Genomic DNA, 27,569 nt, shown 5'->3' with positions numbered 1-27,569 from the left:
GGAATGGCTAAAACTGGGATTGCCACTTCCCAGAGACCTAAGGCTTAGAAAGAGTGCAGGGGGTGGAGCACCTGGCCAGGGTGGGCAGATGACCGGGCTGCCTGTCTGACCCTGGCTGCTGTCCTGCAGCAGGGAGCTGAGTCCCCTGGGCTGTCCTGAATGGCAGGGGAAGCAGGCCCCTTAGGGGTGTGTCAGGGAGGGCATCAGACTCAGCACAGCTGCTGGGAGTGAGTGCCCTGGCCAGAGGTGTGAGAGCAAAGGCTGAGGTCAGGGTGATTTGGAGGGTGCTCCTGGACCTTGAGGCAGGAGGCAGAAGCCCTAGCTGGGGATCTGGGTGGCGAGTCCTGGGGCTCTGGGAATTCAGTCACACAGCTGCCACATTCCTGGGTGGGCCCAGGGCTGGGCCCCGGGGAGGGGCTGTAGGGCAGATGTAGCTGCTCCATCCATTCATCTGTCCATCTGTCTCTCCAGCCTCAGCCTGCCAGGTTGGCCTTGCTTCCCCCAAACCCCCCAACAGGGAGTTTGTCAGGAGCCAGGACCAGGTCATCCTGCACTAGGTGCCCTGGGGCCGCCCCTGCCAATGCCTTCCCACACTCCACATACTCTTGACTTTACCTTCTCACAACTCCAAAGGTAAGGACTGTGGCCCCGGTGGACAGAAGAGGAAACTGGGACACAGGGCGCGGGGTGGTCCACCCAAGGCCTCAATGCAGTAGCCCAGCTGGGATTGGCTGCACAGGACTTTCACAGCAGAGCTCTCCCCACCCTGCTTCCGAGGGCCCCGTGAACTTAGGCTCCCACCGCCCCACCTATGGCAAGGGGCAGAGGCGAGGTTACCGCCAGGCCCCCAGATAATAATAATATTAGGTTGGTGCAAAAGTAACTGTGGTTTAAAAGGTTAAAAATAATTACAAAACCCCAATTACTTTTGCAGCAACTTAATCACACGAACAATAGTAGCTGATGGCCATTGAGATCTTACCATGTGCCAGGCTCTATTCTAAACTCTCTGTGCATATTTTTATTTAATCCTTATAACAACACTGGGAGTTCAGGACAATTTTTCTCCCCATTTACAGTTGGGGAAAGCGAGGCAGAGAGGTGTTAAGTGACTTATCGAAGACTACACATCCAGAACTGGCAAAGCTGGGATTTGACCCCAGGTGGCCTCCCCCTGTCCTCTCCTGGCGACTGCACTATAAATGGAGGCACTGCCTTCGTGGCCTGGGCACATGGGTCCGCTCAGCCTACGGCCCAGGTGAATGGGGTCACCTTGTCCTATAATGGTCAGAGCTACAAGGGCAGGGGTACCCCAGAGACCCTCACCTGAGACACTGCCAGGGAGGTGTCTTCCCTTTCACGGGCCTTCTGCCTCCACTGGGACTCAGGCCTCAGCATCGCCTGCCTGGACCTTTGCCCAGTCTCCTCCCTGGCCTGGCCTCCGGCTTCCACCTCCTCGCTCTGAGCTGCCTCCGGGGGAGCTTGCTAAAACTCAAATGCAATCACAGCTCCTCATCCTGGCATTCGAGGCCCTTCACGAGCTCTCCGGTTTTTTCTCTGTCTGATGACTTGATCCTCACCCTCACCCCTGCAGCCCCCATCTAGTTTCCTCCCCAAGTCACAGACCATCATGATCAACCTGCCTCAGTTAGTATCAGTACTGAGGCTCTTTTCCAGAAAAGTCCAAAGATGGAACTTAAGGCACAGCAGGATCTAGGTGCTCAGTTAACATCATTAGGACTCCAGGATTCTGCTTCTCTCTAAATGGCTTTAATTTCCAGGAAGTATCTCCTCTTCTTGAGGTGCTCAGAGCTTAAGGTCAACCATCTCAGTTCTCCTAAGGAAGGACTCTTTTCAATAGTTTCAGCAAACATCCCAGGGCCAGCTCTTGTCTGTCCAGCTTGGATCACATGCCCACCCCTAACCAATCATGGGGCCTCTGATTGGCCGGGCCTGGTCACATGGCCTCCCCTGGAGCAGGGGGACAAGGGCAGCCAACAGGTGGCTACTCCATACCTCCTCCACATTTTGCAGAGAAGGCTGAGGCCACTGGAGGTGATCCTCAGTGAGCTCCAGGCTTGGAGTTGGAGTCTGTAGGACTCACTGTCAGTGCCCTTTTTCTGCCCCTGGAGGACTCTGCCTGCGCGAGTCCTTTTTCAGGCCCATGCCCTGGCCAAGTCTAATCTTGCTTGTGGGAGCCTTGTTTACCCCACCACTCCGCTAACCCTGGGCCCTTGCAGGGAGGGATGTGACCAGGGCTGGGACGCACAGCAGGCTTGAACACAGATTTTGGCAGGAAGTGTGTGTGTCGTGTGTGTGTGTGTGTGTGTGTGTGTGTGTCCCCACCCGCCCTTCAGTGTTCACTCTTTTCTGACTTCTGGCCACAAAGTGATCTTTGTTCCCAGAGCCTTCTAGTCCTGAGTGAGTACTTGCCACCCAGCCATGGCCAGGAAGCCTTGGGCAGAGTGTGTCTCTGTGTGTGTGTGTGAGTGTGTGTGTGTGTGTGTGTGTGTGTGTGTGTGTGTGTGTGTAGGGGTCCCTGGACTTCCCACTGCTCTGAGGGGACTCTCACCAGAACCACCTGGATCCTGGGCAGACCTGACCTCCTGTTCCACAGCACCGGCTGCAGCCATGGGGAGACTCCAGGCCCCAAACCAAGGAGGTTATGGCCTGGAGTCAGGGAGGCCTGGGTTTGCCTAGTGGCTCTGCCTCTTCATGATTCTACAACCTTGAGCAACTCACTCCACCTCTTTGATTCCCAGCCTCCTATTCTGTAAGTGGGAATTTCCTGAGCCCTTACTGTATGCCAGGCTCTCTGTGCTGGACACAGCAATGAACGGGCTGATAACAACTGAGCCCCCTGGAGCTGATATCCTAGTGTGACAGAGGCAGATAGTGAGGTCCGTTAGATGGCGTTTCATGCTATGAAGAAAAATAAAGCATGGAAGGAAGGTGATGGGAAGTATTGGAGGTGTAGAGGGTGCAGGTATAAGTTCAAACAGGCTGACTGGGGAAGACCTCCCTGAGAAGGTGACATTTTCACAAGTTCCTGAAGAAGGTGAGGGAGAGAGTTTGGTGGATGTCTGGGGAAGAGCATTCTGGGCAGAAGGAACAGCCAGTGCAAAGGCCCTGGGGTAGGCATGAGTCTGGTATGTGGAACAGCGAGGAGACCAGTACATTGGAATGGAGCTGGCAAAGGGAGAGTATTAGGAGGTGAAGTCAGGGAGGCGGAGAGCTCACCTGTGGTGTGAATTTTGCTTTTACTTTCAAAGGAGTGAATTGAGTCTTTTCACTGCTCCAGGCAGCCACTGTTAGGAAATAAAATGATTCCATGGTGACCCAGTTTTGAGGTCATGCTCCTCGATATTGCCAGTGTCAGAGTCAAGTGGGAGAGCACAGACCCAGAAAGCCAAGGCCCGACTCAAGCCTGCACCCCAGCCCACATAATGTTGGGGCCACCATGGCCCCATGGAGTGGGATGTCAGCCCAAGCATAGCCCCAGACCTAGTGCCAGGGGCCCCACACACCTTGTAGAAGGGGGATTGAAGGGCTGGCAACCTCTCTGGGTCATGGCCATGTTTCTGATAGTCCTGACATGCCCAGCCTGTGGGTGCCTGAGCCCTGATGTGGGGCTTTCCCTGGTGCCCCTCATTTGGGGTCCATTGTCCTCTGTGGGAGGGGGAGAACAGAGCCAAGGGGTAAGGATGTGGTCTGCGGGGGGCCAGAAGGGCCCGATTCCAGTCATTCTTCTGTCGCTCACCAGCTGAGTGACATCTCTGTGCCTCAGTTTCCTCATTTATAACATGGAGATGATAATGGTACCTACCACATAAGATTATTATGGCCATAATGTGGTAATAATATTAAAATTCTTAGAACATTAATATTATTGTACAAATCTTGGCCATGCTCCTTAACATGGGAAGTCGCTTAACCTCTCTCTGCCTCAGTTTCCGTAGCTGTAAAATGGGAATAACAATCATACTACCTCAGAAAGTGGTGAGGATTAAATGAGTTAACGCTTATGAAGCACATAGCACAACACCCAGCACTTAATCAACAGGAGTTATTACTATTTATTAATCTAGGAAAACCTTTCTAACAAGGTGAGTAAAGGAGACAGGGAGGGAACTACCATGTTTCATGGCTTCTCTGTACCACAGAATCTCACTGATTCCTCTCATTTACCCATGAGGTGGGCACTGGCACCCCCGACTTTGCAGAGGAGAAGGCTGAGGGTCAGAGAAGTGACTTGTCCCCGATCCCTTAGCTAGACACCAGCAGATTTTAAATCAGAATGTGAAGTTAGCCTAAGTCCAAAGTCCATCCTTCCTTTTCCACTGAACCCGCAATGCCTTCTGAGGTGGGGCCAACCAAGCCAGGACTGGCGGTTCGCTTGGTGGAGTGCTACAGCAGGCTCACCCAGCGAGTTGGCAATAGGTCACCATGTACAGTTGTGATGGTTAGACCCAGGGGCGAGAGTCGGCCCCCTTCTCCCAATTGGCACATGGGGACACGCTGGTCCTGCTCCCTGTCAGGCAGTCACTTCCTGGTCCCCAGTTGAAACTCTAGGCATTCATTTTCTCAGGGCACTGCCTTCCCCCCTCCCCCGCCCCAACACCAGATGCTGAATGCTCCCTCCTGGAGGCCCACAGAACCAGGCATCCGTCAAGGCCGAGTCTACAGCCCTGCCCAGCAACACCCCCTCGGGCATCCCTTTCCTGCTTAGGCGGGGTCCTGGCAAAGACAGCTTGGCCAGGGGCTGACTTCCTTTTCCCTTTGTCAAAGCTCAGTAGCTCCCCGGAGCCCCAGAGAGATGAAGATAATGAAGGCAAATTAGCAACGCTTTCAAGAGAAATGAAATAAAAAGAAACCCACCCACCCACTCTGGGCACAGCATGGGTCTGGGGACCAGGTGTATTTGGCTGTGCTGGGTTCAGCATCTCTCCCTCCTGCTCCTGCTACTCACCCAGCCTGCATTTACTGGGACGGCTGGCATCGCTGCGGAAATGAATTTCCCTCTGAAGCGAGTTCTTAACAGGACGAATTGACTGAAGGCAAAAGCTCATAATTGCCCATTGCTGGAAGGAAGAGACAGGAAAAAAGAAACATGTGGATAAAAATATCTCTGTTTTTTATGCACGTTTCCAGCTGAAAATTGGTGGGAAAGATGTTTTTGAAAAGCCTTCATCTCTAAGCATATAATTACCAGGTCCCAGAACAAAAAAGAGAGTGTGGGAAAGAGCGAGCATGTTCTCTGAGCGAGGGGGACTGGGGCCTGAACCCCCATGAGGATTTCTATAGATAAAATAAGTCCCTCAAATTCTCAAGCCTGGGCTGGCTAGAGCCAGCAATGGGGTGATAAACCCCCATTTTACGGGTAGAGAAATAGAGACTGAAGTCACACAGCCAATTGGTAATTCTGGTCCTGCTTTGATTCTTGGTTTAAATGCTGCCTTAGTTTCCCCCTCCACCCAAGGATGCTTGTGACAGTGGGTTGGTACGTCCCCTCTGAACAGGCCTCAGCAAACATTATAGCAGCGATCCTTATGGATGCCTTTTTGAATATGGCACTGGGTCTTAGATATCCAGAAGTTTCTTATCCTGCAATTCACCTATCCAGGGTGGCCTCAACCTGTAAGAAAGGTCATCAAGGCCACACGCTAAAATGCAGGAACATTCCCTAGAGAAGAGTCCCAAGTCCTCACTTATTGCCCACTGACTCTTTGTTTGCACACAGTTGTATGACTCCTGGTTTGCAGCACACAATCAGGCCCACCTGCCACCTGGGGAAATAGATGGCCCACAGCCGGACCCAAAGGCAGCAAAAAATTGTAGAAGGAGGGAGTTGGGGCCACTCAGTGCTGAAACAAGCAGACCCATGCATCTCGTCTGTCTCAAGGGTATCACTGAGGCCCAATTCAACACCGAGTAGTTCACTGGAGCAAGATCTGAATATTGGGGTGAGGAAAGGGGGGAGAGGACAAACTTGGAGGATTCCACGGAATCAGCCCAGGAAATGGGTCTTTGCCTTCAGCAGCCAGCGTCTTGCATCTTTTGCTTCAGAATTCTGCATTTGGAGATCCCATTGTCCATCGAGTCTCTGAATCTTTCATTTTTAATATCAAGGCTCAAAACCCCACCTTGAACCTACTGTTGTTCCACTCCATTCTTTGTGATCCTACTGCTCTGAATTTGGCAAACTTGATCCTCCGCTTCCTCTTCCTTTCCTGAGGAGATAATCGCCCCCTCCCCCATCCCCAGACTCCTAAACCTGGAGCCAGCAAACCTATCTCTGGTCTTCCCAAGAGAGAAGGATTGTCCACTAGCAGAATCTAATCTGCACAGGATAAGACAGATTTTAATTCCAGCACAGCCCACATGAAATACCAGAGAAGTTCGCTGTCACACACTTGATAGAATGCAGTCTTATTAATTTTATTAGCTCTGAAACATCTTGTTGAATCTAAATGAAGTGCGAGTTAGAGAACTCTTAATGGGAAGTGTTATACTTAATGGGGTGTTGCCTAAATCGTTGGCAGCTGATGTGAACAGGCAGCCTGAGGGGAGGGGGGGAGCTGGGCTGCTGTGTGCCCAACTCCAGAGGTCCTAGAAATGATTCCAGGTTGAACTGCTGTTTGATTTGTTATTTACCATCTTTTGGGAAACAAAGGGAGCCTAGCCTTTGGTCTGACAGAGTGGAGTGATGGGGGAAGCGGGGATGGTTTCTCAGTGGTGAGAGCTGCAGGTGGTGAAGGTGCTTAGGCTTCCTTAGACCCGGCCAGCACCCCACCCCTGACCCACGCTGAGCCCTGCCCTAGCCCAGCCTGAGCCCCAACCTTGACTCTAGCGCAGCGGACTCTCAATGGAGGGCAGTATTGCTCTCCTAGGAGACATTTGGCAATGTTTGGTATCATTTGGGTTGTCATGACTGGGGTGGGGTGCTGCTGGCATCTAGTGGTTGGAGGGCAGGGCTACTGCTAAACAGATACTGCAGAAAAGAACCCCCCAACACATGGAATTATCCAGCAAAAAATGTCAATACTGCCGAGGCTGAGAACCCTGCTGTCGACTGAGCGCTGTGCTAGGTTCTGACTGAGCCCCGCCCAGACTGACTGACCCTACCCCTGGCTGAACCCTCACCCTCACGAAAGGACCTGGCTGGGGTGGGCTAAGGGGCTTCTGCCCCCTGCCAGGGCAGGTTCCTCTCCAACCCTTCTTTCTCACACCTCCTCTAGGAAGTGAGAAGGGGAGATGGGTCCTGTGAGTTAGGTCTTGCAATGATCAGGAGGCTGGGAGGTGGAGTTGGGGAGAGGAGTGGCCTCCCCACAGCTGGTGAATGGCTGAGCCGGACCTGCTCTCAGGCCTGACTGAGCCCTGAGCCCATGTGCGTAACACTGGGCCAAGCTGGAGCCACAGGCGTGGGGGCAGCAGGAAGGCTATTCTCCAAGGGCAGGCAGGGGGCAGGGATGTGCCGGCTCAGGTGAGGCCTGAGGAATCCGCAGAAGCCCATGGTGTATACCTGGTGCCTGGGAGGGGTGGCCCTGAAGGCAGCCCCCTCCCAAACAGTGGGAGAGCCCCCCAGTTTGATGGTTTGTTAGTTGTCCCTGCCCATCTCAGTCCTGTGCTGAGAAAGGACTTGGAGAAGAAATATGAAAAAAAAATGTGGTCAAGGGAGACTAGAGCATGGGGTGGGGTAGGCAAAGGGGCCTGAGGTCTAGTTCTGGCTCTTTGTAGAGGCTACCTTGGCCAAGGACTTTGCTTCTCTGAGCCTCAGTTTTCTCATCTGTCAAGTGGGCGTAATGGTAGCACCTATCTCCTCCCACGGTCACTGTGACAAGTGAAGGAGATAGAAGGAGACTGTGTGGGTAGTGTGCACAGGGCATGGTTGGTGCATGACATATGAGTCCTCTTCCCCTCTCCTGTCAGGACATAGAGGATACAGAACATGCACAGTGCATAAGACAAGGGGACGCTGCAGGGAGGCAGGGCTCTGGCATTATCACAGAGCAGGTGGCCTGAAACCTCTAGTTTCAAACTACTTTGAGATGCACAGATGAACTCACAGAACATGTAGAGGTTGAGCTAGAAAGGAGATAAGGATGGTCTGTACAGCCACTTCCATCAACTTCAAACTAGAGGTTTGTGCAATAAGGCGAGTTAAAGAAATAAAAAGTATAAAGTTTAGAAAGTAAGAAATAAAGCTGTCATTATTCACAGATGACAGAAAATCCAAAGGTATCTACAGATAAACTATCAGAATTAATATGTGAATTTTTAAGGTCAGAATATAAAATCAACTGTATTGTTATATACTAACAACAAATAATTAGAAAATGAAATTTGAAAGACAATTTCATTTATGATAGCTTAAAAACACTGCAAATATCTAGGAATACATTTAGTGAAAAAGGTACAAGATCTTTACCGTGAAAGTACACAATATCCTTGGGATAAATTAAATAAGACAAAACTAAATGGAGGAATATACTATGTTTATCTATTAGAAGACTCAATATTGGAAAGACGTTCGTTTCCCACAAATTGATCTACAAATTCAATGCATTTGCAGACAAAAAATGTAAAGGAAACTGAAAACCCCAGGATGAGTGTATGCTGATGAGTGAGGCTTCCCTATGGGGTGGCGGTAGGAATGGCGGAGTTTGCTGGTGGGTAACCAAAGTGCTGGGGTTTAATAGCTGAGGGGTACAGGAGGTGATGCCCTCTACCTTCCCCGGTTGGAACTGACACCCAAGCCGAAAGCCAGGACTTTAAAAAAGATATACCCTCAGTGAAAGGGGGAACTTGGAAAATATCTACCCATTCACCAGGGAGATAAAACAAAAGCTTCTCTGTCTTGGCTAAGTCTTCTTTGAGAATCTGTGATTCGAAGTATGCCCCTTGTTTCTGTTGAAGGTTATAATTTACACTACCTTCATGGTTCTAGAATCTTGGAGCCAAGGACTTAATGTAAACATTGGTGTCAGGGTAATGTAATGATGCTTTGGCAGGCACCCAGGGGAAGGAATTACAGATTCTCTCGGGACACTGGAGGGACCTACCCTCAAGCAGGCTTATTAAGATCCCCACATATAAAGCCCCACTAAGATGAGCTATAGTACAACAATTGCCAAACACACAAGGAAACAATCCACCATGAGGGAGTGTCATCAGATAGCCCAGACAGCAGAAATCTCTCTCAAGAGTTTGAGATAATAGTAAATAAAATAATAGATGAATGTTGAAAAGATTTAAAATTATTAGAGACACATAAGAAATAATAGAAAAGGAAAGAACACAACAAGGAGAGAAGCAAAAGAACCACACAGAGCTTTGAAAAACCAAAACTATATTTGCTAAAATTAAAAACTCATTAGGATTGGGAAAATTTGAATATGGAGTGGATATTAAATTAATAATTAAAGAATGATTGTATTTTATAATGTGCGATAATGGTATTTTTGCTATGTAAGAGATATGTTCTTATTTTTTTAATGCATACCAAAATATAATGTCATTGTATCTAGGGTTTTAAAATATTTCAGCATAGATAAAAATAAATGGAGTAAACGTGAGAAAATGTTAATAATTGTTAAAACTACATATTGGGTAAATAGGATTCATTATACCAGTGGTTCTCAAACTTCAGTGTGACACAGAATCACCTAGTGGGCTTTTCAAAATGTAAATTATTACATCTGACAAAATATTTATGTCCAGAGTATATAAAAATGCAGTAACAAGAAAACAAACAACCTAATTTAAAAATGGGCAAAAGATTTGGACAGATACTTCATCAAAGAAGATATATATGGATGGCAAATAAGGAAAAGTATTCAACATCATTAGTCATTAGGCAAATGTGAATTAAAACCACAATAAGATACCTCTACACATATCTATTAGAATGAAACCTTAAAAAAAAAAAATCCTAACTGACATTGCTCAGTGCTGGTGAGAATGTGCACTAGAACCGTCTCACATTGTTGGTGGGCAGTTTGAAAAACACTGACAATTTCTTACAAAATTAACCTCATTCTTACCATATGACCCAGAATGCCATTCCTGGGTATTGACCCAAATGGAATGGAAACTTACGTCCAAAAAAAAAAAAAAAAAAAAAAAAAAAAAAGCTTGTGTGCAAACATTTATTACGACTGTTTAAAATCACCCCAAACTGGAAACAATGGAACTGTCTTTCAACAGGTGAATGTATAAACAAACTGGTACATTCATGCAATGGGACATCACACATCAAGGAAAAGCAACAAACTACTGATACACTCAACAACACGGATGAATCTCAAAAGCTTGTGCTAAATGAAAGAAGTTAGGCTAAAAAAGCTACATACCATATGATTGCACTTATATGACATTCTAGGGAAGGCAGAATTATATGGAGAGAAAACAGATCAGGGCTTGTTGGGGGCTGAGAGTGAGGGAGGGACTGGCTACAAAGGGGAGCAAGGGAGAGTTTTAGGGACCAATGGAAATATTCTAAAAGTTGATTGTAAAAAAACAAACTAACAAACTTGCTTGTAGTGGTGGTTAGGACAAAACCCGTAGAAATAAACACCAGAAAGGATTAATTTATGTATATATATATATACATATACATATACATATACATATATATGTATGTATATGTATATACATATATATGTATATACATATATATGTATATGTGTATATATATATAAAGAAATAATTTTAAAAGTGGAGAAAAATGTTAGACTAATATACTAACACACACACACACACACACACACACACACACATTGCTAGACTTCACCCTCAAAGTTTCTAATTTACTAGGTCCTGGGTGGGGCCAAAGAATTTACATTTCTGATAAGTTCCCAGATGGTGCTAGTACATTTTGAGAACCTCTGCTTTATATGAATCTAGTACTTTCCTTATATTCGAAATGTAAGAAAAATTTCATAACAAGTTTAAAAAAATGATAGATTTCGTTGCAGATTAGACATATCCCAGAGAAATAGAGATAGAAAATATGACAGATGGGTCATGGGGGATAAAGTGGAAAGTCCTGAAGTACACCTATTAGGCATTTCAAAACAGAGAGATGAAGGAAAAAATACTTGAAGAAATAATGGGAGAGCGTTTTGTAGCATTAAAACTAAAGGAGACAGACTTACCTTGGGCTGCCTCGAATGTCTGAGAATATGGCCAGTACATTATAAAGTACAGTCCTCATGAAGAAACATTAATCAGGTCCACTCAAGATTGAGTTTGTTCATGGTCACCACTGTCTCACCTGTGCTGTGATGTCTGCATGTGAGAGAGCTCCCTGTCCCAGCAGGAGTGCAAGCACAGCCCCAGTGTTAGAGTCAGTCGACCCAGGTTCTAATCCAAATTGCCTAATTTCCCAGCTGGGTGACTATGGGCATGCATTGTCCCTCTCTGAGCCTTAGCTTTTTTATCAGTACAGCGGAATAATATTACCCATAATAATAATAATACCACCCTTGGGATTTTGGAGATGGTCAGACGATAGCTGCAAAGTTCCCAGTGTATGGTGTGTGTTCAGAAGAATGTTATTCAGCCCCAAGAGCAGAGATGGAGCCTCCCTGGAGAGCCATGAGGATCCCACAGCAGACATTCAGGTGAAGCAGGTGGCAGGAAGGAATGCCTCTGACAGGCCACATCCATGAAGTCAAAGATTCCCAAAGCAGAAGAGGTTCGCCTGAATGGAAACGAAAATGGAACCGGGACCTTTTCTCTCTTTCTTGCCTGCAGACGATGGGCCTTACTCCAAAGGAGGCAAGGATGCAGGAGGAGCCGATATGGCCCTGATGTGCCGCAGACAGAGCATCCCAGGTAATGACCCCCCTGGAGGCACAGAGAGCTCTGGGTGTGGGCTCTGCTGCTAACTTGCTCTGTGACCTTAGACCAATCACTGAACCTCTCTGATCCTCCTCTGTAAAAAGGAGATGATCTCACCCAGTGTAATGCAGCCAAGTGTCCTGCTTACCAAGTGTTAGCCTCAACTCTCTTGGGGCTAGGGACCCAGAATTGCCCCATTCTGCCCCCTTACCCACCCCTCCCATCTTTTGGCAGAGGAGTTCCGAGGGATAACTGTGGTGGAGCTGATCAAGAAAGAAGGCAGCACGCTGGGCCTGACCATCTCAGGTGGCACCGACAAAGATGGGAAGCCCAGAGTCTCCAACCTGAGACCTGGGGGGCTTGCGGCCAGGTGAGAAGGGGGCTTGATGAGGGCAGCAGGAAGGGGACCAGGGGCCAGTGGAAAATGTACTAGGGCTTTAGGCAAAGCAATCAGGCGGTTGTTTCTATGGAAGGAAAGCCTCCACTGGGGGCTGTAATTCCAGGCCCCAGCTTCTTGTCTGTCTCTACACCAGGGGCTGACGGCTACAGCGCTCTATCTCTCCAGGCCCGCCAGGCCTTTGCCTATGCGGTTCCCTCTGCCTGGAAGTCCCGTTCCCCATGACGTCCCCCGGCAGACTCCTATTCATCTCTCCACACTGCCTCTGGGAAGCCCGCTTCCCCAAGCTGGGGCAGCTGCTCTGCTCACACAGACCTGTGCCATTTCTGCACCACACACTGCCCTGGATTTTCCCATCGTGTTACCTCGGTGGCTCCCTTGGACCATGCGTTCCATGGGAGTTAGCCTCTCCATTGCTGACTCTCTGGGCCTGCAAAGGGCAGTCCTGAGAAGTGTCCATTTGAACAGTACAGAGGATTAGCGGTCAAAAGCCAGGAAGTGTTGGGACTAGCAAAGGAGGTGATGATCTGGCCATTCTCTGGGCTTGTCTGGGGCTGGTTAGAGCTATGAGGGTGACCCCCCACCAGGAGGAAAAGCCGGCAGACCAATATCAGGGGAAATGCCAGGCCTGGGTGTCAGATGGGTCTAGGTTAGAATCTGCGCTCTCCGACTCACTGTGTGACCCCAGACATTGACTTCTCTGAGCCTCAATTCCCCACCTGTAAAATGGGGATCCAGAGACCATAAGGATTTAAGGGGAGTGCGGGTGTGAATGCCGGTGCTTGACACCATGCATGTGCTCTGGCCTCCGTGCTTCCAGGAGTGACCTGCTGAATGTGGGTGACTACATCCGGTCAGTGAACGGGATCCATCTGACCAGGCTTCGCCATGATGAGATCATCACTCTGCTCAAGAATGTGGGCGAACGCGTGGTGCTGGAGGTGGAGTATGAGCTGCCCCCGCCCGGTGGGTGCCCTTGGACAGGGAACTTTCTCCACTGCCTTGGTTATGGGTGGACACAGCTGCCTCCCCGCCAAGGCCTGGGTGCTGGGGATCATGCCAGGTGGGGTACGTGGGACCTGGAGACTGGCCACAAACATCCATGCCTCCCCTGAGGGCTTTCCCTACAACTGCAGTATGCTGTCACCAGGAGGTGGCAGGGTCCTGTTTATATATAACCCATTGTCATTTTCATATTTGGTTTCCAGATGTTTTACCTTTAAGGGGGAAAGTTTTGGGAACATTGGCTGAATAAATTGTTTCCTGTCCTACCATCCGGCACCGAGTATTGTAGCCTAGGGTTCAGCCTAGCTCTGAATTTTCATAGTTGGTCTAAAGTCTTGAAATTGAGTGTCTAAATTCAACCCTGGCCTGAGCCCACTAGCCATGGAGTCAAGCCTGAGTTCTTTCATTGTCTTTGTGTGAGCGTGGGCAGGCCCTTTCCTCTCTCTAAGTGGTGGACTAAGTGGGTATTAGGGAAAAGGGTCCCTCTAAGCCTCACTTGTCCTACCTGTTAAATGGGGGAGGAGTTTACCCTTACTGTAATCTCTGTGACTGGCTACCCAACTCTCCTGGAAAGAGCTTTGGGGACATCTGCCAGCTCAGTGATGTGACTGAGAGACTCAAAGGAGTCCTCCATTTCTCTCTAGTTCCTGAGAACAACCCAGGGATCATTTCAAAAACAGTGGACGTCTCCCTCTGCAAGGAGGGCAATAGCTTTGGCTTTGTCCTCAGAGGTCAGTGTAATGATCGTCCTTGGTTCAGGGGGTGAGAAGGTGGCTAATTCTAATTTTGTATGTTCTGTTTTGCTTTAATGAATGTATTATATGTATATATATCTTTATATATCTGATATATCATATGTATATATCCCATATATATGTATGTGTATATACTATAATATTATATATTATATATATTATACATATAATATATAGTATATTATATATATATTATATATGTTATAATATATATATTTTAAAGAACTCAAGACCATTAAGCCAAGTGTTAAATGCAAAAAATTGCTAAACAATGAAGTGTGCGTGGTTGAGCGGAGTGAGAGGAAAAAGTTGTACCAGAAAATGATGGTGAAAGCTGCTACTGAGATTGAGAACAAAGTCTGGAACTGTCTAGCAACCAGGGCAAAACGGGAAGTAGGATGAGCTCAAGGAAAGGAAGCCAGCCGTTTAACAGGAGAGGTCTTCGGTCATTTTCCCTCCTTTTTGCCCCAGCTCTGGGTAGGGAGAGGGGGTTTATAGCTGGTATCTCCTAAGAGGGCCTGTGAATAGCAAGGACAAGGTCCTCAGGCAGATTTAATTAAGGGAGCCTGCTTAGTGGTTCTGGGCCTCAGGAAAGAAGTGGGTAGATGATTTCCTGCCTCTTGTTGAACTCTGTCCAGGAGGTGCCCATGAAGATGGCCACAAGTGCCGCCCACTTGTCCTGACCTATGTGCGGCCCGGGGGCCCCGCTGACAGGTGAGTCTGAGCCAGAGGAAACCTTACAGCCTTGCATTGGGCTGACCAACCCCAGCTCCTTGTGAAGGAGGCAGAGTGGGGGCTGTCGTACCCATTCCTCAGATGAACAAATTGAGGTTCAGAGAGGGGACACCCTTTGCCCATAGTCATTCAGGGAGTTCTTGGTGGAGCCAGGACTAAACCACAAATGAGAAGGACATCAAGCTCTTTCTTCTCCGACATCCTACTATCTCAGGTGACTGGAGGGAGAGCAAGCTTTGGTGTCACGTCTCTCTTCCCTTCCCTAGTCTTAGTTTTCCCCCTTCACGGAATGGGTCTAATATTGCAGCCTCTAAGAGCTGCTGTGAGAAATTTGGGGGCATGGTGATCAGCGTCACTTGCTGTGGCCTCTGTAATTCAACCTCCCCAGTCTTGGCTGTGCTGCCCACCCCGGCCTGCCTGGGCTGGCTCAGAGGTACCAGGAGGAGAGAACGTGGGGGAGGAACGTATCCAGTTCCCAGCTTCTGACCTCCCCAGTGGGAGATTCCTGGCCATTTTAAGAGAAGCCTGAAACAGTCTTGTCAGAAATCTAAATCTGTCCTGGGACAGGGCCCTGTGACAAGCTATTCATAGAACCTCCCAGAATAGCTTTGGCCACCTGTTGGGGCAAGCATTCCAAGGCAAGGATTTGACCCACACTGAGGTGAACCCCAGCTCGGTCCCCACCCTGAGGCCCCTGATGAATTGGTTCCCAAGCACATTTGTCGCCAGGCCAGAATCGCTGCTAAGAAACCAGGGTGGGGACAGTGGGTAGGAATCTCTGATGGGCAGCATGAAGCATCCAGACTGCCCCACTGCTGACGCTATGCTGCCCTGGCAGAGCTGCCGTCCTCTCTGGGCCCTGGTGTTTTCCTCTATCCCTGGGGCAGGAGGGAAGTGGTGACCTAGAGGGCCATCCTCAGAGCACATATTCTAGGGTTGAGCTGGGACTGTGAATTTCTTAAGCACCAAAGCGGGCAGGAGATGTCAGAGCTGACCTGACTCCCGGGTGCACCCGCCTGCTTCATGTGTTCAGCTGCCCTCATAGTCATTCATTCTTTCACTTGTTCATGCATTCCTTCACTCATCTGTTCCATCCCTTTCTCCGTCACCCGCTCCCTGCACCTCCTCTGTCTTCTGTGCCCCACCTTTCCCAGCGTACTCTCAGCAGGGCTGTGCCCAGTGCTCGCGCTGGGCCAGGCTGGCTGACCCGGCCCTTCCCTGCAGGGAGGGCTCCTTGAAGGTGGGTGACAGGCTGCTTCGTGTTGATGGGACCCCGCTGCACGGGGCCAGCCACACTGCTGCCCTGGCCACTTTGCGGCAGTGCAGCCAAGAGGCACTCTTCCAGGTGGAGTACGACGTGGCCATTCCAGGTGAGCTGGGGACCTCAGGACCAGGGTTGGGCAGGAAGAGGCCCAAGGGTGGAGGAAGGGGATAATGGGCACAGATCCTCACCGCTGCAAAGGCTATGTGACCTTAGACCAGTCACTTAGGCTCTCTGAGCTCCTGGGCAACAACCACTGTGTACCAGGCCCTGTCTGATGCACTAGGGATCCAGCTGAGGACAAATACAGATGAAGTCTCTGTTTTCATGGCGCTGACATTCTGGTGGGGAGGGACAACAGTAAACCAACTAAATCAAATATAGAGGCTGTCAATTGTCAGTAAGTAAAAAAAAAATCAAAGACTAGGGGGTGCTATGGGAAAGGCTAGGGGGTGCCATTTAATTTGCAGCCATCCAGTGAGAGAAAGGCCATGGTGGCTGGACCAGGCTGGTGTCCGAGGGGGAGCACAGAAGGGGTCAGATTCAGGAAACGTAATGGAGGTCGAGCTGGCCTGATTTGCTGATGTTTGGATGTGACGGGGCCGAGAGCAGAAGGAGCTAGATTTTGGTTTTGAGCCACTTGGGTTGGCCAATGGGAGTGCCATTTTCTGAGATGGGAAAGCGTTGTGGACACTGCAGTTCAGTGCCAGTCTACAGTAGGCTCTCAGTAAATATGAGCAAACTAGTATTGCCCAGCAAAGCCTAGTGTTCAGGGCCCTCAGACCTGAATACCTGACCCTCCCCTCATGCACAGTGGCTGTGTAAACTTGGACAAGGCCTTTACCTCCACACACCTCAGTTTTCTAGTCTATAAAATGGGTGCAGTGATCCCTTCCTGGAAGCAAGGATTAAATCGAGATAGCAGAGTGAGGCTAGGGAAGAAAGTGCTCAATATTTGCATTTCAAACTCTTCTTTCCTTCCATGTGCCAGATACCGTGGCCAATGCTTCAGGACCCTTGATAGTAGAAATAACGAAGACTCCGGGGTCCGCCCTGGGGATTTCACTCACCACCGGATCCCACCGGAACAAGCCGGTCATCACCATCGATCGCATCAAGCCAGCCAGCGTGGTGGACAGGTGAGACATATGCTGGGTGCTGCTGCAGCGAGGGGTGGGTGGGCAGGGAGAGAGGTTTCCCAGAGCTCTGTCTGGCCAGACCAGCTTCCCCCTTCAACACCCCACCCCCCACCTGGCCAGGAGTGGGGCCCTGCATGCTGGAGACCACATCCTGTCCATCGATGGCACCAGCACGGAACACTGCTCATTGCTTGAGGCCACCAAGCTCCTGGCCAGCGTGTCGGAAAAAGTGCAGCTGGAGATCCTGCCTGCGCCCCAAAGTCGGCGGCCCCTGAAGCCCTCAGAGGCAGGTGGGTCCACTTGGAGAGATCTCAGGGCACATCATATGTAACTCATTCTGATCCTCGCCTTTATCCTAGGAGGTGGCCACTATCTTAGTCCTGTTATACAGATAATAGCAATGAGACACAGAGGGGCTAAGTGACTTGTCCAAGTGACCGGGCAGCTGGCTCCAGAGTCGGCCAAGCCCCTGGGTGAAGGTGGGGGTGCTACACAGGGAGGCAGAATCCATGTGCTGAGATAGTTGGGTTCTCACTCCTCCACCCAAGGATGTGTTGTACTAGGCTGGACCCCTCAAAGCCTCACAGCAGAAGGAAGAGCCAGGACCTGGCCTGGGGCAGTCTGGGAGGAAGTGTTACATGGCAGCCAGTTTGGACAATCAGCTGGGGCAGGTGGGGGAGGCAGAATCTCTGGGGTTCCGTGCAAAACAGATGCTTAGATGGAGTAAAAGTACAAAGAATTCACTGGGGAAAGCCTGCGAAAGGTTGAAGGGGGAGGATGCAGGTCTGAGCAAGCCTTGGCCAACCCAAGGTTGGCACACAGGTTGCCCATGAGAGCCCAGCATGGGCAGAAATGGCCATGTCCTGGGGCCCTGAGGGCTCAGCCCCTGGCTGAGGCTGCCCAGGCTATAGCCTTGTAGCAGATCCCAAAGGTGCTGCGGCCAGATGCCATCTGCCAACTGCACTCCTTAAAGCTGATGGGCCCGTCCTCGGGCTCCAGAGCCAGTTGACCTGGTTCAAATGCTGCTCCACCACCGCCCGCCATAGGCCTTGTCCAGGGCTGCTTTCCCTCCCATCCTGCTACTGCGTGGCTGAGCCCTGAGCACAGTGCCTGGCACATCATGGGTGTCCAAGACACATGGAATCCTGACTGCCTTCCTTGGCTCAGGGGAAACTCAGGATCTTCCGGTCCTGCTTTCCTTACTTCATCTGCAGGTGGGAGCGCAGCCTCCAAGGGGGCGTGTTGAGTTCCCACTCACTCAGGCCCTGATGCCTGCACTTCTCTCTCCTCTTCCTCTGCTGGCCACAGTGAAGGTGCAGAGAAGCGAGCATCGCTGGGACCCTTGCGTGCCCTCCTGCCACAGCCCCCGGCCGGGCCACTGTAGGACATCCACCTGGGCCACACCTGCCAGCCAGGACCAGAGCCGATGTAACATGCCCACTCCACTATGGCTCGTGCATGTTTCAGAGGGGAGGAAAACAAGACCCAGAGAAATTAGGGGACCTGCCCAGTGTCACCTAGCACATTAGTGATGGGAATTGGGAATTGGCAATTGGGTTTCACCAGGACTGTGAAAACCCTACAGTCTTTGAGGCCCAGAGGGGGAGAGACTTTCCTGAGGTCACACAGCGAGTGGTTGAGGGGAATGGGAGAAGGCATCCCCATGTCTTCCTGTGGTTGGGTGGCTTCCTGGCACCCACTGTGCAGCAGTGGGGAGGGCCCTGCTGGGGTTCACTGGGCTGTTCTCTCATCTCCCCAGCCTTATCCTCAACTCCATTTTCCTCACCGACCATGAACCACACCTTTTCCTGCACCAACCCCAGCACCCTTCCCCGAGGATCCCAGCCCATGAGCCCCCGGACCACAATGGGGCGGAGGAGGCAGCGAAGAAGGGAATACAAGAGCTCATGTAAGCTCTGGTCTCTTCCCCACCTTCCGGGTTGCCTGAGAGAGACTTGCCCGGGGTGGGGGATATTTTAGGGCAGGGCTCCACATGAGTGATACCTCGGGCTGCTGTGGGTGGTTGAGCAGGTTGTGTGCTGCATGAGGACATGTCTGAGGGGAGCCAGTTACTCTGTACATTTTAGTTGTGTATTTTTATTATGGAAAATTCCCAGCAGGTGGTGGCAAAGTGTCTTGAGGACATCCAGGATGCCTTTTCAGATTTGCATGAAGGTCTCACAGTAACTCCATTTCATTTTTCTTTCATTCAGGCCTTCTGATCCATTCAAGTGTGTGGTGTAACTGACATTTCTAGAATGTCCTCTAAGACAAAGACACATAGGCCTGAGATAAGCTATCCAGAATATAATTTTCACTTTTGCTATTTATATTTCTACTCTTTGATTATAGACTTCTCTCTTTATTTATGAGATGATCACTGTATATGTAGTTCCCTTTTGACATGAAGGTATTTAAGTATTTTAAAGAGTGAGTGAGTGTAAAGGCAGACAGTAGTGGAAGACAATACAGGAGGCATGTGGAAGTAGCAAAAGTTACAAAAACGCCCAGAATTTTGAAATCTTTCCTGGGAAGAGTCTTTCCTTTGTTGATGTAGAAAGTGTACCCAGCCTCCTGCCATGTGAATTGCAGAGGCTGCCAGGAAGGATGGAAGGTCAAACTGGGCCATTTGGAATTGAACCAGGTGAGGGAAAGGAAGAGTACAGGACACCTAGCACCTGAAAGGAGCTAAGCATGGTTATGAACTTCCCGGCAGCCAAGGTGAAAAGGGAAACAGATTTCAGAGTTAGCTGAGAAATAACATACACCTTTACCAACCACCTTTGTCAACCATCAAAGCTGGGGATATGTAGGTGAAAAAATTCAGAAATGCTGTTCATCGGCAGGGGCATGTGGGAACTGGGGGTGCTTGGGACACCTTACCTGTCCCCTTCCTAAAATGGGTGACAAAGCATCATTGTTATTATTGATGATCATACTTAATTAATGAGTTAAATGACATTTTGAACACCTGTATACCAGGCATCATTCTTATCATTAGGGGTGTAATAGTGAAAAAAATAATAACTATAAATAGAATAACAGGATATACCCAACAGCATAATATATTGTACATGCTGCAATGTGTAATAAACAAAATGGCATATAAAGACATTATAGTGTAGTATGATTAGTAATAGAATGCAATATAAAAATACATTTTATTTAATAAATGATATCCAATATCCATATTTTTTTAATTTTATTTTTCAGTTACAGTTGACATTCAATATTATATTAGTTTCAGGTGTACAGCATAGTGGTTGGACATTTATATAACTTACAAAGCGATCCCCTTGATAAGTCTAGTACTCCCCTGGCGCCATACATAGTTTTTATAATATTGTTGACTATATTTGCTATGCTATACTTTACATCCCTGTGACTATTTTGTAACTTCCAATTTGTACTTCTTAATCCCTTTCCAATATCCATATTAATAATACAAATGTATTTTACATATGGAATATAAAACAATATATACTAAGTAACATAATATGTCAAAAAGCTATAAAGTTATCATATGACCAAGGAATTCTGCATCTAGATCTTTGCCTAAGAGAAATGAAATCACATGCCACGTACACCCAAAAACTTATCCATGAAGATTCATAGCAGCATTGCTCATAATGGCCAAAAGGTGGAAACAACCCAGATGTCCATTAACAGATGAATGGATAAACAAATGTGGCATATTCGTATGACGGGATATTATTCAGCCTTAAAAAGGAATGAAATTTTGATATGAGCTACAATATGCTACAACCTAGAAAACATCATGCTGAGCAAAAGAAGCCAGACACAAAAGAGCATATATTATGTGATTCCATGTATATGAAATGTTCAGAATAGGCAAATCTATAGAGAAGAAAATAAATTAGTTGTTGCTTAGGGCTGGTAGAGATGTAAGGATTTGGGGCTATAGCTAAAGGGAATAGGGTTTCTTTTTAAGATGATGAAAATATTCTAATCTTGATTGTGGTGATGGTTAGGTAGGTAAATTGTATCTCAATAAAGCTGTTACCAAAAATAACATACTATGTACTACAGTATGTAATAGTATTATAACATAGCTAACCTAACATGGCATATGACATAACATAAAATCACCGACCCTCAGAACCTCTGTTCCAACATGACAATCCCGGGAGCCGTCTTCCTTAATCCTTGCCCCAGTCCTGCCACGTGAAAATCACAACTCCATTGTATAGATGAGGAAACTGAGTCTCCAAATGGTCTGTGACTCAGCCGGCCTCTGGGCGAGTCAGGACTCCCACTTATTTGCCCCTCTGACTCCAGGTCCGTGCGCCCGGGGGTGGGTTGGCTCTGTAGGAAAGCCTAGCTGGGCTGGCCCCCCTCAGTGCCATGCCCACCTACCCTGCAGTGTCCCTGGCCTCCAGCACAGTGGGGCCAGGTGGGCAGATCGTGCACACGGAGACCACAGAGGTCGTGCTCTGCGGCGACCCCCTCAGCGGCTTTGGCCTCCAGCTCCAGGGCGGCATCTTCGCGACCGAGACCCTGTCCTCCCCACCCCTCGTGCGCTTCATTGAACCCGACAGCCCAGCAGAGAGGTGAGCCTACTACCTGACACCTCCCCACGGGACCTGCCGCTCTTCAATTCAGGGGGCTCACAGACAGCCAAGGAAACCAAGTCACACACAAAGCCTGGCTTCACAAACATATCTCACTTAATCATCATATGCCCCATTTATAGGTGAGGAAACCAAGGTATAGCGAAGCTGATTCACTTGCCCAGGGTCATACAGCTCACAAGTGACCCAGGACAGGACATGAACCCCTGTCTGTCTGAAGTCAGCGTTCTCTATACATACAACTCATAAGTCATGGCATCATCTCTATTGGACAGACAAATAAACATCAGTGTCACGCCCATAGCCAGAGTCACATGATAAATTGCCCAAGGATCTCTAGCTGGCACAGGACAGGGCTGAGAGTCACACCCCAGGTTTGCCCCTGTACAGTGTTCCTCTCTCCCAATGGAGCTGTGATGGTGATGGAGCTTCTTCTCTCTGCCTGGCTACCTGGGGTTCAGGTGTGGACTGCTGCAGGTTGGGGACCGTGTCCTGTCCATCAATGGCATTGCCACTGAGGATGGGACGATGGAGGAAGCCAACCAGCTGCTGAGGGATGCTGCGCTGGCCCACAAGGTCGTGCTGGAGATCGAGTTTGATGTGGCAGGTGAGTGAGTGCCCCTGGCCTCCTCCTCATGCTTTGGGACCCTGCGCTCCCTCCTGTCTTTATCCTGCTCTTGCCTGGTGCAAAAGTGCATGCCTGAGCACTAATAATGGGAAGGAAGGCACTGGCGGGGACCGGGGGCTGTGGGAGGGTCCACAGGCCGGTGTGAGGCTTGATGAAGGATTTTGCACTGGAACAAGGACCTAGGGAGGGCAGAGTGGGGCTGAAAATGCCCCTCTGTGGGGTTTAGGCAAAGACCCCCAAACAATAACCTGGGTTAGAATTCTAGTCCAGGGATTGGGACGTTCTGTGACCTTGGACAGGACGCTGCCTTCCCCCTCAGTATCCCCAACTGTAAAATAGTGAATAGAATCCTTCCACTACAGGGAATGTTTCTTGCATTAGATGAGCTAAATCACGTGAAAACACCCAGCTAAGGCCTGGCCCTTAGTAGGTGCTCAGGAAATCGTCACTGGATTTGATTTGTGTTGGGTTTGGCTATGGGAACCCCAAGCTGGGGTTCCAGGCCCGAGTCTACTCCGACGGGGTGGATTGGTTGTCTTGGACCAATCTGTCAGCTCCCCGGCTTCAGTTTCCTCATCTGTCGAGTGGAAGAACCAGGATGGGATTGAGAAAGTGACCTTTTGGGGTCTCTCCCAGCCAGACCAGAATGGATGTGGAGTTGAGTCTCACATGGGTCCATGTCTCTTTGTACCCAGAGTCTGTCATCCCGAGCAGTGGTACGTTCCACGTGAAGCTGCCTAAGAGGCGTGGTGTGGAGCTGGGCATCACCATCAGCTGTGAGTCCCCTCTCCGCCATACTGTCCCTGTGGTACCAGCCCCACCTGCCCCTGAGAGCAGAGTAAACCCACCCGCGGGGAGAAAGAGCACACTGCCTGGCCCAGGGGAACGATTCCTGGAGGGAGGTGTTCTCTCCCCACTGCAATGCCCAGCTGTGTCCTCAGGTAGGACTGGAACTTCTCAAAAGCTTGATTTCCTGTTCTGTACATTGGGAGTCTCCAAGCCCATTGGGTCTCCCGCTGGGGTGAAGTGGCTTGTGAGGCAAGAAACAAATGGGCAGGGTTTGGTTTTCTGTCTACTTCTGTGTGCCCAGGGCCCAGAAGAGGCCCTAATTCATGTTTGTCAAAGGAATGAAAGGGAGGGACTGAAGAATGAAAAGAGAAAGGCAGGTCACAGAAGCATAAGAACGTCCAGAACTCTCCCATGGCTCCCATCTCACTCTTGGTGAAAGCTGAAGTCCTCAGGGCTGGTGGTGCTCTGGGATCTGGTTTCCTTGACCACTGACTTCACCTCCAATATCTCTCTCGATCACATGCTTCCAGCCACTGCTGGCCTGCCGGCTGCTCCTTGAACACCGATGTCCCTTCCCTTCCAGCCCTGGCACATAGTAGGAACTCAGTAAATGTTTATTGAATGAATGAACGAGTATAGGATGAATCAGTGAGGAAAGAGAATGAGGCTGACTAGCATGTGGCTCAGCACAGATCAGTCCTGGGAAGCCTGAGAGGAAAGAAGCTGGGATGAGGAGGGTGGAGACCCCACTCACCTGGCCACAGCATCACCGCCCCCACTGCCTTGCTGAGGTGACCTCCTGGCAGGTATCCATTCTGGCCAGGGCAGCACACATATTGGTGGGTCAGGCCAGGGATGCTGGGACACCATTCTCCAAGGCCTGCCTCTGAGAATAGATGACCGACCAGTCCTCCAGTCCCACTTGGGGCTTGATGGAGGGGCAACTCTCCAGAAGTGTGTCTGCTGCTGCAGCTCCTTCCTGCTCCAGACTCTGCAGTCGATAGAAGTAGGAGTTTAAGCAATCTAGGAGGAGAGAAGCTGCTTCCAGCCCAGAAACCTCTGGGCAGGAGCACCAGGTGCAGTTGCACAGGTTGTATATGTCACAAGGGTGCCCATTCAAAGTAGACTTACAATTTTCTTACAACGTTTTCTCAACAGACTAATTGGAACAGGCACCTTTGTCTCATCTGTGAAGATGCCGTAAATGCGAGAAGGGGCTCCTACAGCCTGGTCACTAATAGGAAAACCCATTAGCTCAGATGGATTCTTTAGGCAAGAAAACGTCGCCACTCATGTGACACTCATTGTCTTAGGTCATGTTCCCCAGGAAACAGTTTCTCAAACATAGACTTACGAGCAGAGGATCCCTGAGGAGGGCTTCTTGGGATCAACACCTGTGAGCAGCGAGGGACACAGGACAGGGCACCGGGAGAAGTTGGGCTGCGATGCAGTCGCTGTAGAGTCTCAGCCAATCCCATGGAGAGCTCTCATCTGGGAGGCCCTAGAATTGTCCTGAGCTGAGGCTGGGAGCTGGGCCTTTGCCCCACCTCGTGGACCCGTCATTGGATGTAGGCTGCACCTGGGAGGGGCATTACTTGGGTGAGGCTGCTCTCTTGGCTAAAGGCAGTTTCCAAAGCGGGACCGTCTGTAAGCCGTCAGCAGCCAGCACTCCCTGCAGCCGGGGAAGGAAGAACTCCACTGTAGAAGAGTCACCCAGTTCTAGGTCCTGGCACTGTGCCAGGTGCTGGCGGCATGGACACCAGCCAGACACATCCCCTCAAGGAGTTTATAGTTTGCTGGGGGATGGGCTGAGCAAGAGGAAAAAGGGGCTGATGGGATTGAGCACTTAATATGTGCCAGAAGCCATGATAGATTTTGTGCCTGCCTTATCTAGTTTCATCTCATGATATATGTCCCTATGAGGTCTGTGGCATTATTCCCATTTTGCAGAGGGGAAACTGAGGACAGAGAGGTGAGCTGATTTGCTCACAGACACCCACCCAGGCAGTAGTGAGAGTAGGATGTGTGGCTCCAAGTCCATGCCCCAATCCTGCTCCCCCTCCCCCCACCAAGGCTGAGACCATCAAAGGTCAGAGTCATGGACTGTCTTCTTCCAGCGGCCAGCAGGAAGCGAGGGGAGCCTCTGACCATCTCTGACATCAAGAAAGGCAGTGTGGCACACAGGTAGGGGTGTGCCTGGGCCCGGGGCTGGGGGAGTAGGCAATGGGTGTGGGTAGAGCACCAGCCTGTGCCAGGATTCCTCCTGCCCACCACCCCTGCTCGTGCAGGACGGGCACCCTTGAGCCAGGCGACAAGCTGCTGGCCATCGACAATATCCGCCTGGACAACTGCGCTATGGAGGATGCTGTGCAGATCCTGCGGCAGTGTGAGGACCTGGTGAAGCTAAAGATCCGGAAGGACGAGGACAACTCTGGTACGGCCCCCACCCCACCCTGCCACCTGCGAGGTCCAGCCCCCGGACCACTGAGTTCCCAGCTTGTGATTCAGGGCTCCCTCTGGTCAAGGAGAGATGGTGGTATGTGCCACCCAAGTCCTGGCTGGTGGAGACTCCTTGAAAGGACAGATGGAGGGAAGAGTAGCACTGCAGACTTGTCACTGTCACTGGGGTCTGGGGCCCTTATGAGGTTGGTGGGGGGTTTGAGTCACTGTCTGGATCTCCCACGCCCTGCCCGGAGCGTGGCAGAGGAGACCCACGGGGAGCAGTTGTGAGCAGATGAGTGGGTGGGGCGTGAATGAAGGCTGGGAAGCACCACTGCGTGGGTGAGTGGGTGAGAAAATGAGCAAGTGCTGCAAACTCGGACACATCTGAGGCCAGACAGGTGACAGAAGTGAATGAACTAGACAGACAGTAAGAAAAATGATACAGGTTGGAAGTCAAAAAGGAGGGGCGAGGCCTGTGGCCCCTGGAGAGCAAATCCCTTATTCAGAGCGGCAGCCGCCAGCTTATACCCTGGGAAAGAGCGCCACTTGTGGGCTGCTTCTCTCTCTCTCTCTCTCTCTCTCTCTCTCTCTCTCTCTCTTTCTCTCTTTCTCTCTCTCTTTCCTTTTTTTAAAAAAACTGGAAATCTGGTTTCTTCTTTTCATGATTATCGTTATCACCATCATTTTTGTTTCTATTTGGTGTGGTGTGTGAAATCTTATTTTAAAATGTTAGTTCCATGGTTCTTTCTTTTTCTAAATGGTGTTTGTGTGGAAGTAAACATTTCTGGAGGCAGAAGATGGCCTCGGGGTCCCCAGGTTGCACCATCTGAAGGCAGGGAACTAGTGAATGTGTGAATTAGTGGATAAGGGAATGGATATGTGTGAGTGAGTAAGTGCACCAAGGTTTCAGGTGGCTGGGGGGTGCCCAGCTCCTGGGCCCTGCCCCACAGGACCCCAGCCCTGATGGGCATCACCCTTGCAGATGAGCAGGAGACGACAGGTGCCATCAGCTACACAGTGGAGTTGAAACGCTATGGGGGCCCCCTGGGCATCACCATCTCGGGCACAGAGGAGCCTTTTGACCCCATTGTCATCTCGGGCCTCACGAAGCGTGGTTTGGCAGAGAGGTGAGCTGGGGCTCTATGGGGACAGATGGGGTGGGCTGGGGACCCTCCTGGGGCAGTGTAGTGCAGGGGATCCTGCCGACTTCGCCATGTGTCATGCAGGGTGTCCTGCGGGGTCTCTGGTCCCGCTCCCCACATAAGAACGCAGGACATAGTGAGGCCAAAAAGGAACACCCACAGAGCCATAAGTAGGGGAGTCATATCTCTATACTCTCACTGGCGGCTGGGTTGGAGAAACAGGAACCAGGAGCAACACAATTCTCAACCCTCACTGTGCCCCTTGCAGGCTCAGCCACCATCTTCTTGCTAGCCCCCATTTTTTTGCTAGCGTAGCCACAGCAGTTATATTAGTGGCCAATGGCTCACTGGTTACAGCTGACGGCCAACTAGCTACAGCTGATGGCCATTTGATCACAGTCGATGGCCATTTACTACCTGAGCCAGCACCTTTCTATGTGAGGCCGAGAGCCTGGAAACTGCTTTTTGGGGCTCTGTCCCCACACTCCACCCCTACAGGGTCTCGCCTCACAATCTACGCGACAAGCGTCTTCCGCGAGGGGCCCTGTGCGAGGAGCCTGGAGGTGAATGCTATTTCCTGGACACAGCCAAGCTCTCTGGTCACAGCCAGGGTTTCTCAGGGCACCACCAGTACTTCTGGGCACAGCCAGACTTCCTGGACTTCTTAGGATACCACTAGTCTCCCCAGGCACAGCCAGGGTTTCTCAGGGCACCACCAGTACTTCTGGGCACAGCCAGACTTCCTGGACTTCTTAGGGTACCACCAGTCTCCCCGGACACAGCCAGGGTTTCTCAGGGCACCACCAGTACTTCTGGGCACAGCCAGACTTCCTGGACTTC

General features: G+C 50.1%; 1 protein-coding gene across 7 annotated transcripts in view; it reads left to right on the top strand.

The window, feature by feature from the left end:
* Positions 1-27,569, top strand: part of GRIP2 (glutamate receptor interacting protein 2) — a 93,137-nt gene that overhangs the window by 49,473 nt on the left and 16,095 nt on the right. For 6 of the 7 annotated variants that reach the window (XM_033133204.1, XM_033133206.1, XM_033133203.1 and 3 more), the window contains exons 2-17: positions 11,758-11,838; positions 12,079-12,214; positions 13,062-13,207; positions 13,891-13,977; positions 14,640-14,715; positions 15,961-16,106; positions 16,989-17,136; positions 17,257-17,426; positions 18,445-18,564; positions 18,896-19,045; positions 21,521-21,707; positions 22,190-22,335; positions 23,052-23,132; positions 25,263-25,329; positions 25,434-25,579; positions 26,570-26,714. In XM_033133204.1, coding sequence (XP_032989095.1) covers positions 11,758-11,838; positions 12,079-12,214; positions 13,062-13,207; positions 13,891-13,977; positions 14,640-14,715; positions 15,961-16,106; positions 16,989-17,136; positions 17,257-17,426; positions 18,445-18,564; positions 18,896-19,045; positions 21,521-21,707; positions 22,190-22,335; positions 23,052-23,132; positions 25,263-25,329; positions 25,434-25,579; positions 26,570-26,714 — 2,032 coding nt within the window. Of the gene's footprint in view, positions 1-11,757; positions 11,839-12,078; positions 12,215-13,061; positions 13,208-13,890; positions 13,978-14,639; positions 14,716-15,890; positions 16,107-16,988; positions 17,137-17,256; positions 17,427-18,444; positions 18,565-18,895; positions 19,046-21,520; positions 21,708-22,189; positions 22,336-23,051; positions 23,133-25,262; positions 25,330-25,433; positions 25,580-26,569; positions 26,715-27,569 lie in introns of those variants that run through there. The other variant, XM_033133208.1, reaches the window with a different exon arrangement.

The sequence above is a fragment of the Rhinolophus ferrumequinum genome, chromosome 17 (assembly GCF_004115265.2).
Source record: "Rhinolophus ferrumequinum isolate MPI-CBG mRhiFer1 chromosome 17, mRhiFer1_v1.p, whole genome shotgun sequence".
Classification (NCBI taxonomy): Eukaryota; Metazoa; Chordata; class Mammalia; order Chiroptera; family Rhinolophidae; genus Rhinolophus; species Rhinolophus ferrumequinum.
Note: the sequence above shows the minus strand (reverse complement) of the source record. Positions and strands in the feature narration are given on the sequence as shown.